Raw genomic sequence first — 16,383 nt, 5'->3', positions numbered from 1 at the left:
TGTTTAAGTCATTTTTAGCTGTTGAACAGTTTCTCAAAAACAATGTTTTGGGTATTTGAAATACTAAAACTGTGATCATAATAGTATGATTCAAGGCAGAAGATTGCAAAAGTGACTTTTGAACCTTATTCATGTTCTTTCTGGTGCTGAAGTTTGTTCTTTGCTTTTCATTATGTTAATATAATCTGGGAGAATAACTTGTCTATTCAATAATGTAGTTATCAAATTTCTGTATACGAATATTACTTTTTATTAACCTAGAAATGTGCAAGTTAAAGTTCTTTTAAAACAATTCTAGATGGCTAACATTTTTTTGTGTGCAAATGCTTAAACATTCTTATTTATATTTCCTGTATCAAATATTTCATTAGTACTAGTCATTTAAAATTATCTAATACACCTTCACCATTATTTAGGAAGCTTTTGAGTGCTTTTATTGCAGAAGTGATTATTATCTATCTTAATAAACCTATTTTCTAACTTTTACAGAATTCATTGGCCCTTCTGTTTCATCCAGCTACAATCAAAACTGTGTCATGGCAACATATGAGAATTATTCAATCGCTCATGTGCCAAGGAGAGCATAGGCGAGCCCTCAAATACATGCAGATGATGAAGCCATCAGTCTCAAGCAGTAGTGAAGTGCAGCTTTTTCTCACTGTGTTGTTGTCCAATAGGTAAAGAAATATACGCCACAATGTTAGTATTCAAGTGTGGTGAAAGGTGGAGAACTAGTGATGTAAATCACTGTCACTTCAGTTCCCTTTAAGTGTTCAGTACACAGTTTTCAGACATCTTTTGGATTATATGATTAATACTCTTTACATGTTATAAATTAATAACAGGTGCATGGTGGAGGCTTGGAGTCTGTTGCAGCAGCATAGCACAAAGTTAAATGTAGAAGAGCTGTTAAGACACATGTATGAAATCTGTCAGGAGATGGGACTAATGCAAGATTTACTGAAGCTCCCTTTCACAGACACTGAACAAGTAAGTGTGGACAAGAAAGAAGTCTTAATTACATTTTGGAAATGATAAGAGGCAGAATCATAATAGTTTTCTGAAATGTGTTATTTCTCATAGGAGTGTTTGGAGAAGTTTTTGCAGACCAATGGTGGTGTACAAAATCACGAATTTCTTTTAGTTCACCATCTGCAACGTGCCAACTATATCCCAGCACTACAGTTGAATCAGTCAATGAAAGTTAATCTTATGGTAAGCATAAATGTTCTGTCCAGGGGTGCAAGTTTCTTTAAGGCATTACTATTTTTGATGGTACTTCATAAAAACCTTGGTTTTTTATTGTTCAAATATGGTTTAAGTGTTTCTTATACCATTCTTTTGAAATACTAGGAATAAGTTTCTACACCTTAAGTTGCAGCTGAACCTAAAGGTTAAATAAAATCTTTCACCGAGTCAGAGCTATTTTGTGAACTTATAAATTGTTACAGACCGGTTGACTCCACTTAAAAGTCTGAATCTGAGGAATCTACCTTTTGTAACATAAAGCTGTAAATTTAAAATTTCACTGTAGTCCTGCATTACAAAAATAAATTTTTACCTAATTCCTAACAGTCTAAAGCAAATTATTTTTGCTAAAGAAAAGTGTCTTTCACTGTAAATGGTCTGGATAAGGCAAGAATATAGAAAATGCTTAAGCTTAAATAGTGTGTACACAGTGTATATGTAAGCTTAAATACTGTTTATTCAACATCAAGGGATTTTAACCCCTTGAAGAACTCCAGGTCCAGAAACTAATGAATGAATTCTGTATGATTGCAAGAGTGTTAATTCAGTGTAAAGTATTCAAGGATATGAGCAAATTACTGTGAGGTGCTATAGGGCATGGTCTTTGTTTGGTTTGAACTGTTTTTTGTATGCATGTTGCTACTACAGTAAATATCAGCCAGTCTTGCTACTTAGTTGTTCAGATATGTATGTTACATACATATTAACATAATATATGCATATTAACATATTAATAACATAGGTTATTAGAAGTTGCTTTGATCCTTTCTGTGGAATGAAGAATATGTTGTATGTCGTCTCTTGCATCTTCCATGCAACTTTATTTTTCTGAGAGCAGCCTGGATGCATATCCAGATGTAAAATTTTATTATTTTTTTTAACTTCCTCAGTTACAGTATGAGCTCTGTGATTCCACAATTTCCATTTTACCTCTAGTATGAGAAAAATCAATTTTTATCTACCTTCTGTTTCTTAAAATACCTCAACATTTCACATGTCTATGTGAACTTCTCTTACAAATCTGTGATGCGTATGATGTTTTCCAGGACCTTAATTTTGCAATGAATCAAATCTATTAGATGGTATTGGAAGTTCTAGGTCCTGCATTTGAAAACTTACCTGTCTGGAAGATGTGTATAGGTAGCTTTTTCTTACCTGTTTGAATATTCAAATTATTTTGTCTAACATAATTTGCAGGTGCCTTGTATATAAGGACATCTCAGCCCTTGGTTTTTCAGAAAACCAAGGTCCATTGTTACTCTTTGGTAAGCTATTTGAGAGTGGGAATTGCAGGTGACAACATGCGTGGCAGATTAAGTTTGTACAGAGTGCCAGAACTCCTTCAACTTAAGGTTGTAGGCTCATTGTTCTGGAAGTCTTCCGTCCGCTTGCTAAAAATATTAGGCAGAATTGGTGTTTGCTGTTGGGTAGAACTTGCTGTTACATGCAGTGGATGCATTTTAATGCGTCTTTAGAGGAAATGTATTCACTAATTAGAATAGCACAGATTACAATGAACTTTTTGTAATTAGTTAACTTTTTATAAACTTTTTCCTTTACTCTTTTAATTTATCAGCATGATTGTGATCCTCGCTTGAGAGAGAGAGCAGTTACTAGAAATTCTATATTAGACCAATATGGCAAGATCCTTCCTAGAGTTCAAAGGAAGCTGGCTATGGAGAGAGCCAAGCCTTACCATTTGCCTTCTTCAGTCTTAAGAGAAGGTAAATTTTGGGGGGAAAAGTGTAATGGACAACTTACCACCACTTGGATTACATAAGGCTAATGTTTTTTCCCCTCTTACTTTACAGTATCAAGACCAAAGCCATTATCGACAGTAGCAAAAAAAGCTAATGCAGAAAGTGTGCACACAAGAGCAACTTTCATCAGTGATGTGTTGTCCAAAATTGGAGAAGTATGGGTAGGAAATGAGCAGAAAACCAGTTTTGCACAAAACAATATGTAAGAATCGTTTTAACAAACTTAAGTCTTTAGATAGGTGTTTGGATAAAGATTTTTAAAAAAAATGTTTGTGTTTTGTTTTCTTGGTGTTTGAGAAACCGGACCTTGAATAAAGCTTTGTTTGGCTGCTTTGCATATGCAAAGTAGAGTAATTATTATTAAATGTGAGAAATAATATTTTGAGAAAGTTTTCTGTTAATAATCTTACTTAAGCAAATACGTATTTTTATGGTGTTAAATGTGTTTACAGAATTTAAGATAACTGAAACTAAAGCTTTGCCATCAGACTGTTGTGTACAAATTTTGATAGATGCTATTGTGTGATCAAGTACCACTCTTACCATTTTGTGTCTGGTTTCTGTTTTTGTTTCAGCTTTTTAACTTAGAAATAGGTAGAATTACAAACAACAAAAAGGGTCTAGTAGTAATACTAATAATAATGATTTTCTTGTAGGTGATACCAGAATTCTAGTTTATTTCACCATATGTTTTGTACTGCAGGTGAATGAAAGTCAATCATGTTTTCCTTTTAATTCCAGTCCTAGAGTTACAGAACCACCAGTCATAATGAATCAACCTCTCCCTGATGCAGAGTTGCCTGAGGCGTTTATTGGGACACCAATTACAAAATTTTCACAAAAATGTTCCAGGTAAAGTAGATCCACAGAGAGAATGTTCCAAAGATAAGGGGGAGGGAATATTATTTTATGTGGCTTTTGTCTTAATACTGTAGAAAATAAGTAATACTGATTTTTGTCCTACAGAATTACTAGTTGGTACTAAATATAGTTAGTAATACTACATTTAAATTATCTTGAGAAATAAGATGCTTCTCGTGTTCTTGTGTTTTCAGAGTGTTCTGTTTTCAAATTGTTCAATAGACAGAAAACCAAAAATCAACATAAGGGTGCAACTAAGTGGAGAATTTGAATTGGTACCAGCATTGAAATGCAGATTAATTCTTTTGACATGAGAATTACGCTACTTATGTAAAATTGGATTACTCTTGCCTCAGAGGCAGTAATTTAGGAAATAAAATACAAAATGTAAACAAATAGTTTATAAAAATAAAAATAAAAAAAAAAAGCCTGTAGCTTGGACCTGGGCTTGATACCCTCACTGCTGCAGTAATGTATACGTATATTTTTTGTCCATTGTATATTTTAGTTATGTATCATCTCAGCTGTTTTGAACACAACATAATTTCATTTCCATTTATTAACTTACTTTCTTATTTTAAATTGTGTATCTTAACAGATTGCTGGATTTGGTGGTTCGCCCTGTTCCTTCATGTTCTCTAGCACAGGATGATAGCTGGCAGTCACCATGCCTACCTTCTACTTCATACATGGCATCCAGCCCATTGAAATCAAACATACATGGTTCCATCCCACAAAAAAGAATTGCAAGAGCATCAGAACTGGGTTTACTAGAGACTCCTCTTGTGGTTAAGGTTTGTGTTTTAAGAAAACAGTAAGAACCGGTGAACCAAACCAAAGCCTGTAAGCTTTAAAATGAAACCGCAGTATTTAACACAAACAACATGGGTTTCAAATTTTAATTTGCATGTGGTTGTTATATATACGGTGCCTTTGGAAGCAGTACATTGGTAAGTCCTGAAAAGGAAATTTAAAATTGGACATTTAATTCTGATTTAATTGTAGTATGCACGTTGTCCAATAACTCATGGAATACGCTTGTTTTCATTGCCGTGGAACAAAGTTAAAATGGGACTTCTCAAAGTACTTAACGTGCAGTTTGCAGCATAATCATCTCATTATTTAAGCACTTAATAGCTCTGTCTGACTTGTGTGTATATAGAAGCAAGAATGTATATACTTCAGTTTATTAAGTGTTAAGTGAGTAACAGCTGTGGTTATCTGCAGGTGTTGTGTCAAATTCAGTGATCGCTTGTTGCAGTAACTAATAATAATTTCTACAGCAATATACTGTATTTTCATTCACTGCCATCAAACTGCATATTTTGTAAGAAAATAACGTTTGACATACCTTCTTGGGATGTTTCTTTTTTCCTTTGCCTACCTGAACAAAATAGATGTTACTCTGAATTATAAACTTTTTACTAAGTTTTGTTCATATTGTTAAGCTATTTTCAGTATCCTTAACTTTTAAACCTTTTAATTTCTGAAAAATCTTTTTTATGAGCTGGAATAAGAAGACCTGAATGCTCTAGATAAATTGGTATTTTTACAGCTGACATTGCAGCTTAATTTCATGAAATTAATTTGAAAAATAACATTTTGTTTACATTTTTTAAACAAGAAGAAAAAATGGGGAAAAAAGACAGGCAAAAGAGGCATAGAAAGGATTGTTTATCATTATGCTTTTCATACATTTGGAAAAAGAGAGCATTGTAAAGGCTAAATTCTGTCCTCTATGCTGTTACAAATTGTGTTTGTAGTTGAAATGAATGTTTTTGCAAGTGAAGTCTTCTCTTTTAAAGATGTAACTAGTTTTAAAATAAATATTTTTATATCTTTTCATAGAGAGCTAAAGTTTTGGTGACATCTGCTGCTGCTCCTGGTTTTCCTGGGTTTACTCCTCAGTCTATTTTGAGATCCAGCCTTCGCACCACACCCCTAGCAACTCCCTCTGCATCTCCAGGGCGATCAGTTACTCCTCCTTTACGAGCAAAGGAACTTAGAATATCTTTCAGAGAAGAGAACTCAAATGTAAAATGGACTGTTGGGGTAAGCTGGGCTGCAGTTAATGATTTTTACAGTTAAAGGCTTTACAGACTCTGATTTGATTTTCATATTCATTAAGTATTTTTATTAAAATAAATTTATTATTTCATATTTATTAAAAGGTTTGCCAAAACTTATATAATGAGAATTGGAATTGCAAGTCATAAGGCTATTTGCATTTGTTCAAAAAAGGTTGTGTTAGACCTGCGGGCATGTGATGTTTTAGGAGCATATTTTGTAATAAAGACCAGTGGTGTTGATGGTTCTTACTTAGGTGTTGTTAAGAGCTGTGGTTGGTCCAAATTGCTAATTCAACTTCCTGCTGTATCTCATTGAATAATGATGCGGCAGAAAAGTAGTGAACATAGACTCAGCTGGTTGTTCTGAAGTGACAAATATTTTTTAAGCTTTGTGAATTAAACACCTTTGAAAGCAGCAGAAGCCATGAGCTGCATTTACTTCCAGTCTGCCTTTTTGAGAGTCTGTGTTTACTTAAGATAAAAATTGACTCCTGATGAAAAGAGCTGTATTGTTGTCTGTTGTTCAGGCCTAAAGTTCTTAGTTTTGTTTCTTGGTTTGCACCAGGGATAGCATTCATGTAGCTATCGAATGAAACTTCTTCATCTGAGAAGTTGCCCTGTTCTACTCCTCCCACAGTCTTATTCTGTTGCTTTGATTCCCTGATCCAGCTCATCATGCTGTTTCAGAAGTGATGTATCAAAGTCAGGAACATGTGCTAGTATGAATGAACTTTCCATACATGTATTAGTACAACTTGTCATTGCAATCAGCACTTTATTATCTTTTATTAAGCCTTTTATTAGAATACCTGAATATTCTCTGTTATGAAGAGATATTTGGTTGTAACAAGTTTTCTTTCCTATATAAAGTTTTACTAATAGCAGACAGTGGCCAGTTTAATTTACTTGTTCCATGCTGTAGGCGTACTGCACTCTGAAATAGGTTGGTAGTGCATACAAGTTGAAACAGCAAGCAGTGAAAAGAAATCTTGAGAATTTTTAATTAAGTTCCCTCTTTTTGAGAAAAGAGTAGTGAAACAGTGAGCAGACTTGACACTAGAAGCAAGCACAAACAAGACATAGTTTTAATTCTCTAAGGTCATGGAAACTGAATAAGCAGTCAAAAGCATGGTAAATTTGTGCATTCGGCTTTAAAAGCTATGGTAGGTAGTGCTAGAATGAGAAACAGTTTTGCAGTACCTTGCTTAAGGTGACAGTTGTAAAACTTAACCAGACATTGTTACTTTTTTTTTTTTTTTTTTAAGGTAACAGAAGATGATAAAGCACAGTCTGGAGCTTCATCTGAGCATCATCGTGGATTGGTGGAGGATGCTTGGTCTGAGTGTAGAGAGAAAACTCCTCTGTTCACTCTGAGGAATCCCGAGGATGGTCATGCTGAAATGGAAGAGTCTTTGGAAAGCACACCTGGAGGTGGTTTGGAGAAAATGGATGTCAGTAAAGAAAATAGTAATGTCTCTGCCAGGTCAGACCAAACTACGTTGGAATATCATGATGCAAAATCACCTAGTGATTTTGAAGATGATGTCATTTTTATAGCTGCTAAACCAGCTAATTCTTTCACCGAAGAAACTGCTGATTTTCAAGAACCAGAGAGAGAGGACCGTGGAATGGGTGAAGATAAACCTTTCCAGATAAAACAAACAGATTCATCAGAACCAAGAAAAGAAGCTGGTGTGTTCCATCATATGCTAACTTAAGTTTTTGAATTAATTTTTCAAATGTCTTCAAAAGGTTAAATTACTGATGAGTGCAAGGGTTGGTACTGATGAGGGTTCACAAGTGTCCTAGGTACTTCCTTGTCCTAGGCTTTTAAAATTACCACTTCATTTTGAGTGATTTTCCAGATATCCTGGACTTTAAGAATGCATTATTGATTTGACTGGCATTTCTTCTGTGTAGTTGCAGCTAAGAGGCAGTAGTGATTTGAGGGATCAAAGTTGAAAATTTAGGCTTTTGGCTCTGTCGTAGAGGTACTTAAAGGTTTTTTTGTTCTTGTTTTACAGAAATCTTAGCGTAAAATGTATGTTGACTAGATACTTACCCCCTCAATAGTCCTCAGTTTCCTTTTGGAAATGAATCTGTCTGCTTTTCATTACAGTTGTTCTTACTCATTTTACTGGCACAACAGCTTAGCTTACATAGCGTTTTCCAGACCTGTTTCAGTTGGTCTTCAGTAATTCATCTCAGTTCAACTCATTCAAGCAAGTTCCAGGATACATAGGATGCATTTATATGAAACAGGCCTGCTGGTAGGTGAGAAGGGGTGTAACGCACGAGCTGGCAAGCAGTGGTGAAGAGCTGAGAGTGGTAGCATTTTTTCATTTTTGTGGGAACAGGAAGATGATGTGTAAACACAGCTGACGTCAATATTTGACAATTGGGTCAAAAGGGATTCTTCTGAATATTTCTAGTAAGATAGGTCAAAATGTCCTCTCTTATTTTGTCTTGTATATGGACAAGAAACCACAGGTGCTTTTCATTAAAAATATTAGTACGGTACTAATCATTAAAGAATAACCCTGTAAAGAGGCTTTGTCATTGCTGGACTGTGGTAGAAACAGTTTTGTACAATTTCAGTCCTCTGGAAGCGTTAGAGGGCAGTTTGCATAGCTCTCTTTTGGCCAGAGCTGGCAAAATTATCCCAGTCTTGCATACAGTCTGCAGAGGTGATTGCTGGATCTGGAGGAAGCAGGCAATAGAAATAAGAAAAGGAGGATGTGTCTGAAATTGAAGCTGTCAAGGTAAAAACATGAGCAAGCATTTGGGTTTAAACAACACCAATCATTTATTAGAAGGAAAACTCAAGAAATTGGCTTAGATGCATTCTTGTAAAAGAGAGGAAGTACAGTCAAGAAATGAGTAAGCATTGCTGAAATGAGATAAATACCCAAAGAGAAATAAGAAAATTGACTTCTTAATTCTAAGAACAAAAGATGTTTTCTCAAGTGCGTAGGTCATTTGGCCAGTAATAATGTATCAAGTTCAATTTGTAATCAAAATATCCACTTGCCTTTTTGTTTTCTTGACTGAGATTATGCAGCAGGCTATTCTGGTTTTACTGTAACAAATTCAGGCCTATGGATTTGAAGACTTGGTAGCATTATTTTGTTTTTTCTTTAATTCATACGAATGTTTTAAAAGTAATTAAGTGAAATAGGAAAGTCATCTATCTGTCTATTTTTCTAGGATATTTGGAAGAATCAACTACTGAATGTCCTACTTTTCCTGAGGATGGTAAATTTGTGTTTAAAGCTGCTGAGACTGCTGCTTCTTGGACTGCAAATGAAGGGTAAGTTTATAAAATGCATCTTTGGGTTTGTGCAACTGCTGACCTTCCTGTGCTTTAAAACTATGATGTTGGTATTGGCTATTCCCTATGTTCTTATGCACAATGGTTTTCCTATTCCTTTCTATCTACGAATATAAATAGTTTGGCACAAATATAACCCATATTGACTAGCTGTCGTCCTTTCTTCTCAAATGGTTGTGGACCCCAAAGTATTGTGATAAAGACTTTTTTCAATGGGCCACACAAATCTTCTTACACTTTGAGGATAGATAGCATGAACATACTGTTCTGCTTTTGTCTGAAAACTGTGTAGCTAAAAAATTACACCTAAGATTCCTGTAGCTTTAGCAGGTTTATTTTGGGGTTTGAATTCTTTCTGGCAGTATTTTGTACACTTGACAGTACAAAGAAAAGAGAACTTAATTAGTATCTACTTGTTTATAGAAAGGGAAGCAGTTTTTTCACCTGCACAACTGTTTTTTAAAGAGATGAAACGGGAATGTTAGCAATGAAAGAGCCCTTAATTTCATGTGGTAACTTATGCTGGTACAAACCTGTTCAGGTTGTTCTAAGCTTCCAATATAGCAGTTGCGTTCTTTCTACAGAAAGCAAATTATTTACTAAAACTTCATTCTCATGGAACTAGTGTTATGTAGCTGGGAAGAATATTAAGTATATCATTCATTGCCTAAAATGAGTCACAAATTGGGTGTAGGTAAGTTGGGTAAGGAATTTCTAGTTTTAATCAATTCATTCAGTTTTTAAACTTGAAGATTTTACAGTGGGGGAATGTTTTTATAAACCTCTTAAAGGTATCTTTTGAAGCTTAACAGTGAATTCCTCTCTTTTTTTTTTTTTTTCCTCTGTCTATGAAGTGAAACAAACCACCAAGAGCCTAAAATGGCCTCTACATCGGAAGAAAGAGACGTACTGCCTGTAGTAAATCCCCAGCTTTCTGAATCCCCGGAGGCAGACAGCGAATGTATGTATAGTATGTTGGAGATGTTATACGAGTTAATGTGACTAACCTCCTGAAGTTAAATGAGCATTTTGTCATACCACTATGTGTCTCTAACTGAAATATTAGTAGGATATTACTGCTATTTTTTGTTAACCCATACAGAGAAGACATTCCTCAAAGGAAGTCCATGTAGAGAATGTGTAGTGAATGTTTCTTTTTATCTTCAGAAAATTGGTAAAATTTAAAACATTAGAAGGAAAGATTCATATTTCTTTTAATGTTGTACCCCATTTTTATATTGTTTGTAATGAGATCTGCTACTCAATTTGCTATTTTAAACAATGATGCATCCTCAATATGAAGGCTGTGAAGCATAGCTAGCTGTCAAGGTGCCTTTTCAGCCAACATTTCTTCTGTTCTTTTTCTCTATGGCAGCTGACTTCCCCTTCCTACTTTTTTATTTCTTTTTTTTAAATTATTTATTTATTGTGAGACTACCTCCTAGTTTTTGGAGAAAGCCCAATACACATGGTAGGATGGTGAACTGTATTGTTTGTTATTGCTCCCTTTGTTACTTTCTGTTGCTTAAACCTGTGCCATTCATTCAATGGTTAAGTTTAAACGATGTAAATCTCTTCCAGCTGTGATAAGTATCCTTGACAGTGAGGATGTGGTCAGTACCAATTCAGAAAATCGTCTTGAAGGAAAGTATGTGGATTTACCTGAAGAACGTAACCTAGACGAAATTGAAGAAAATCTTCCCTTTGCGCAGGAAGAAATGCATGTTTCTAATAATCTTCCAAAAACTGAAGAAATTCACGTAAGTGAATTAGTTTCTCATTTTCTACAAAATAGAAAATGCAGCAAATTTCAGGACTGTCTTGTCTTAGAGTTAAAAGGTACACAAGAACATCTCAGCTTCTTGAGCTTGCTAACACGAGTTAACCTCACTATGTAAGGGTGGACAACTTTTTTTCCTCTTGTATTTTCTGTATGTATAACACAGAAGAGAACCTGTCAAGATTTGGGTCATTGAGATCTCCAACAACTAAAAAAAAAACAAAAACAAAAACAAAACCAAAACAAAACAAAAAACAAAGCCCCTAAACTCTGCATTCATTTGATTTACTATAGCTTAAATGTTTTTAGGTGACTTCTAATATTTTTTTAAAGAAAACATGAAAAGTTGGGGAAGCTGGGGAGAGCAGTTTTTTCAATACAGCATAACATTTTACTAAATGGCAAAATTATTAGGTTAGGGTAACCTAACTAATTTTCAGAGCGACTTAGGTGCTTATATCCTTCACTAGTTTTTTCTTGCTAACATAATTCATTACTGTGAATTCTGTTTTAATTTCATTTTCAATATATTTTCAGCTACTTCAAAGATTTTTTCTGTAAAAGCACACATTTTTTTTAACATCTTAAAATGTTGTTAAATGTAGAATTTAAAAGGTTGCTCACATGGACTGAAAACTAGAACTAAGGTTTCTACAGTTATCCCTGATTTTTCCTGTTTTCCTCACCTTACTGGAGCTGATTTGTTATTCGGATACAGGTGCATGTCTTCGAAGTGCCATACGGAATACACTGTCAATTTCCTTTAGGATATTCTCTTATGTTTTGTGCTCAACATAAAAGATCAAGTATCTCATGTGGATCTAGAAGGAAAAAATAACCATCCAGTACAGGGAACTACAAAAAATAAGACTAATTCACATCACATGTGTTATTTCACCAAATCCAAGTGATTCCTTGAAGTGCAGTATTGAGTTTGCCTGCTGTGATGATATCTAGCCAGTTTGACTAAATGTTGAATTGTTGCAGGCACAACTGTCAGGACAAACTTTAAACTTTGGGGGGTGTAATTGTGTTGGATGCAGTCAGTCACTGTGGATGTGTAGTCAGCCCAAAAAGTACTATAGTGCGGTGGTTACTGCTGGTTGTGTGTACAGCTTGTATTGTAAAACTGCTCCCCTTGTTCATGGGTGGTGGCAAATCATTAGTCATAAACCAAAATACCAGAAACGGAGCGTGTGATTGAATACACTGAATATTCTGTTCTCGGTTCCTCAAATATATGAACCTCATCTGTAGCAGAGAGTACACTATCTGTTTTTAACTTTACATTCAGTGGTGATCTAAAAGGAAAAGCAGCATTTTACTGTCCTTAATTTCATCTGTCTCAGTTTGAAGCTAGTCTGGTAATCATTAATGCATTAACATACTTTTTTTTAACTTAGGTTCTGGAAGATGATGCAGTTAACATGCAAGCCTCAGAAGAAGCACCTGAAATGTCTCCACGTAGTGAACTACATCCATCAGGCAATCTTCAATACAGCTATGATACTATAGAGCAGCAGTTTGCATGTGATTTGCCTGATAATAAGGATGATGAATGTGATGCAGCTGAAGCAGATGGAGAGCTTTTTATATCTCAGAGTAATTTTACTTTAGTGTTGGAAGGAGAAGAAGGTGAAGGAGAGATGGGAGACCCTGAATTAGTAGATACTTCTAAACCAGCTGTTAACACAACAGATGAAAAACCCGTGAACAGTTTTGGAAATACTGAAAATGAAGAACATGTTACAAACTCAGTGTCTACTGTGACTAGTGACCAGGAATCTCAAAATATTGCCGAGTCACTCCCATATGTGCCTGAACCCATTAAGGTAGCTATTGCTGAGAACTTACTGGATGTAATCAAAGACACAAGAAGTAAAGAATTTACATCCGAAGTTGTAGAACAATCTATTCATGAAAGCATAGGTAAAAAGGTAACTAGAATGCAAAGGTCAAAATCTTCCTTAACAACTGTGCCAGAGGGAGTGGAAGACGAAACCAGCATACGTCAAGTAGAGTATGTTGTCACTCCAAGATCACGCCCAAGGAGACAACTGAATAGAAGTTTAGTTATTCCATCATCAGATGATCAGCAGCTACTAAAAACAGACAAACCAGTTCTATTTGGACTGTCTCCGAGGAGAAGTACCAGGCGAACAAAAGAAGCACCTGAGACTTCTAGTCTTCTACGAGTAGAAAATACTCAAGATGAGCAAATACCTGTAACCCCTGTTACCCCGAGGAGAGGTAGGAAGCCCAAACAGACTAATTTAGAAAAAGCAGAGAGCAGCCAATCTGATGGACAGACATTGTCCAGCAGTACACAGTCCATAGCCACTACTCCAAGAAGAGGATTAAGGAGAGCAAAGGAAGCTGCATCTGAACTCTTGGAAGAGGCTAAAGAGGAAACTTCTCTTGCTGAAGGTAGCGTTTTTACTTCTGCTACTTCTAGAAGGACTAGAGGAGGAAAACGTTCAGCAGGAGATCAAGAAACTGGCCAGACTGGCACTGATCATAGGATAAAAACAGCAGTCAGTCCCAGTAGAAGTATAAGAAAATTAAAAAGCAGTAATTCACAACCTATTGAAAATACTGTCATGGAGCAAGAGGTGCAGCCTAGTGATCAACTTCTTTTACCTGTGCCAACGAAAAGAGGCAGAAGAAGAAAAACGAGTTCATCGGATCTTTCAGAAAATTCTGACCTTGATCTGTCTAAATCATCAGTTCCTCAAACAGAACTCAAACTTCCTGTGACTCCTAGAAGAAGTGTTAGGAAGCTGGTACGGAATCTCTCAGCAGACATTGAATCTGCCTCTACTCAGGAAGACATACCTTCAGGTGAGAAAGTGGAAGTCGTTGATACTCCTAGGAGAAGAGCAAGAAGGGTTACACATGCTAAACCAGAAAAAACAGATGCTCTTGAGAGAACACCTGAGCAGCCAAATGAACAATCTACCACACCCAGGACTGCAGTAAGGACAGGGGGTCGGGGCAGAAAGAGGCGATTGCCATCGATATTGGAGGAGAGCACAGGGGAAGAAGCCTTCCCTCAAGGACCCGATGGCAGTCCTTTGCTGCTCACGGATGTAAACACATCAGGATATGATGATGCATCAAGAACTCTAACAGATCGTATTACAAGATCCCGTAAAACTAGTGTGCATCAGAAACTGTCTGTTGAGGAAAATGAATCCTTCCTTTTTTCTCCTCCTCTCACAAAGCTGTCAAAGAAAGTTAAAGGTAGGTGCAACATGTTCATATGCAAAACAGGGTATGTTGCTGTCTTGTAAATGACATAAAACAGACTGTTTTATGACCCAAAGTATGGCTTTTAGTATTGTAAATAATCTAACTTTACAAAAGTAAAAATTTGGAAATTCATCTTTTTGCTTGAACTCCACATGCTTGGCTGGCCAGTTGTGGGGGAAGCAAATGATGAGGCTGAAACATTTCAAATAGACTGAAATAAAATTTTACCTGATTTTTTTTTTTTTGTCATGACCTTAATTCCTATCAACTTAGAAGTCTAGGGGGACATCTTTTCAGACAATTGTCATCCGTTCCCCCACATGGCAGAAATAAAGGAGGCATCCAAATTTTGTTCAGTTTTTAATGTAAAATGAGCTGTATCTTGCAACACACTAGACAGCTGTTTAATTATGTGATTGTTTCTTTTTGGCATATGCTTTGCTAGTGAAGTTATTGCATACAGAGTTCTTTGTTAGACAACATGATTAATTTTTTTTTGGAAATCTGTGAGGACACTTGATGCTGATTGAGCAAAACATCTTTGACTATGTAGGTACAAGTAAAATCACTGCTCTAGTTCTTTGTTTCACAATTCACTATAAAATGATGGATCCTAAGAGGCAGTTATGAAGAAGTACCTCCACACTGAGTGTTTATAAACTTGATTGGGCCCTTTATTTTAGGAAGCTATTGTACTCTTTATTATCAGCTCTAATTTAACATCACTGTACTTTATAATGTACGTGCATGTTAACAATTCATTATCATTTTAGCTGGAAAAGCAGACCATCCTGTGCAGCTTAAGGATTTAGACCCGGACTTGTCTTCTCAATTTGTCTTTTCACCCCCTCTTTTGAGGTCAAGGAGAAAAAATGTCTCTAGTATTTCCCGAATTGTGAAAGAACCGGTAAGTAAAAACTGTACTTGTCTCATATTTTTGACTTCTACTCTGTATCTCTTTTTGAAATCATACTTCTCAATGCCTTGTCTTTTTCCTTGGAAGTATATCTAAAAAGAGAGTTCTAAATCAGTCAGCTAGCAAAAGAGGTTTGTTGCTTTAAGAAAATTAGCTGCAAAAGTCAATTTTGTATCTATGTAAGTTGAGAACCAGTAAGTGTTGCCCTGCCTTTAACAAAAGACCAAGTATCTGTCTTTATCTTTAAACTTAGGTGGTGTGTTATTTGTTAATTTCCAAATTTGAACTTTTAGGATGATGCAGTAATTTGAGGTGGAAGGTTGATTTTTTTTTTAGAGGTGCTTATGGAAATCATAGTTTTATCATGATTTCTTATTGAAAAAAAGCATTCATTTGTATTTTGTAGAAGTGTAAGAATGCGTGCACATGAGTAACATTTTTTTTTGCCATAACATAGGAGCTTCCATCTAAAGAAGAGGAGGATACCAAATCCATAGAGTCTGTGGGAAAACAAAAATCGAAGAGGGGTAGAACTGCAAAATCAAAAGCGAACAAAACAAGCAAGTATGAAACTCTTTTAAAATACTTAAGTTTATTTCTTGTGGTAGTCATTCTGTTAATAGCCACCTAACTTGAAACATCCCACTTGGCTATGTAGCAGTCCAGAGCTGTCCAGCTCGCTGGTCTGATAGACACATTTTTCCCCATGTAGTGATTGAGTTTTCTATTGCTAGCAGAAGAAGGGGATAGAAAATGGTGAAAGGCTACTCCTGTGTTTACTTGATGGTGATGTGCTCTTAATTCATCTTATTCCATCTAAAGAAACCACAGCCTTAAGGTCTTTAGTTCCTTATACAAGGCAGGAGGGGGTCAGACAGTGAATAAAGAGAAGGTCTTGTTTCTGGACCTGTTTTCTGGTTCTTTCTGGAAAATGGTTAATTTGAGGACATTTGCTTCTTAGAGCTTGCAGGGGCCTTAAAAATCTCATCTGAATAATGACTGGGAGTGCAGAAATTAAAGAAATGAAAAGAAATGAAAGCAAAAAGTTCATTTATGTACCTTCTCTGCCTCATTGCTGTCTAAAAAGAAGCCCATAAATTAATTTGTTGGCATTGATTTTGTAATTCCACTTCTTTTCCCCTCTACTAACTGTTGTTGATAATCAA

General features: G+C 35.6%; 1 protein-coding gene across 4 annotated transcripts in view; it reads left to right on the top strand.

Moving 5' to 3' along the window:
- The window catches only part of AHCTF1 (AT-hook containing transcription factor 1), a 46,460-nt gene that overhangs the window by 28,680 nt on the left and 1,397 nt on the right, over positions 1–16,383 (top strand). For 3 of the 4 annotated variants that reach the window (XM_084512218.1, XM_084512217.1, XM_084512219.1), the window contains exons 21-35: positions 490–677; positions 846–990; positions 1,084–1,215; positions 2,825–2,972; positions 3,060–3,210; positions 3,750–3,860; positions 4,468–4,663; positions 5,718–5,921; positions 7,204–7,630; positions 9,146–9,248; positions 10,124–10,230; positions 10,851–11,029; positions 12,453–14,292; positions 15,075–15,208; positions 15,675–15,781. In XM_084512218.1, coding sequence (XP_084368344.1) covers positions 490–677; positions 846–990; positions 1,084–1,215; positions 2,825–2,972; positions 3,060–3,210; positions 3,750–3,860; positions 4,468–4,663; positions 5,718–5,921; positions 7,204–7,630; positions 9,146–9,248; positions 10,124–10,230; positions 10,851–11,029; positions 12,453–14,292; positions 15,075–15,208; positions 15,675–15,781 — 4,172 coding nt within the window. The remainder of the gene's footprint in view (positions 1–489; positions 678–845; positions 991–1,083; positions 1,216–2,824; positions 2,973–3,059; positions 3,211–3,749; positions 3,861–4,467; positions 4,664–5,717; positions 5,922–7,203; positions 7,631–9,145; positions 9,249–10,123; positions 10,231–10,850; positions 11,030–12,452; positions 14,293–15,074; positions 15,209–15,674; positions 15,782–16,383) is intronic. The other variant, XM_084512220.1, reaches the window with a different exon arrangement.

This window comes from Aythya ferina, assembly GCF_964211825.1.
Source record: "Aythya ferina genome assembly, chromosome: 3".
Lineage (NCBI taxonomy): Eukaryota > Metazoa > Chordata > Aves > Anseriformes > Anatidae > Aythya > Aythya ferina.
The sequence above is the reverse complement of the archived record's forward strand: the minus strand, read 5'-3'. Positions and strand labels throughout refer to the sequence as shown.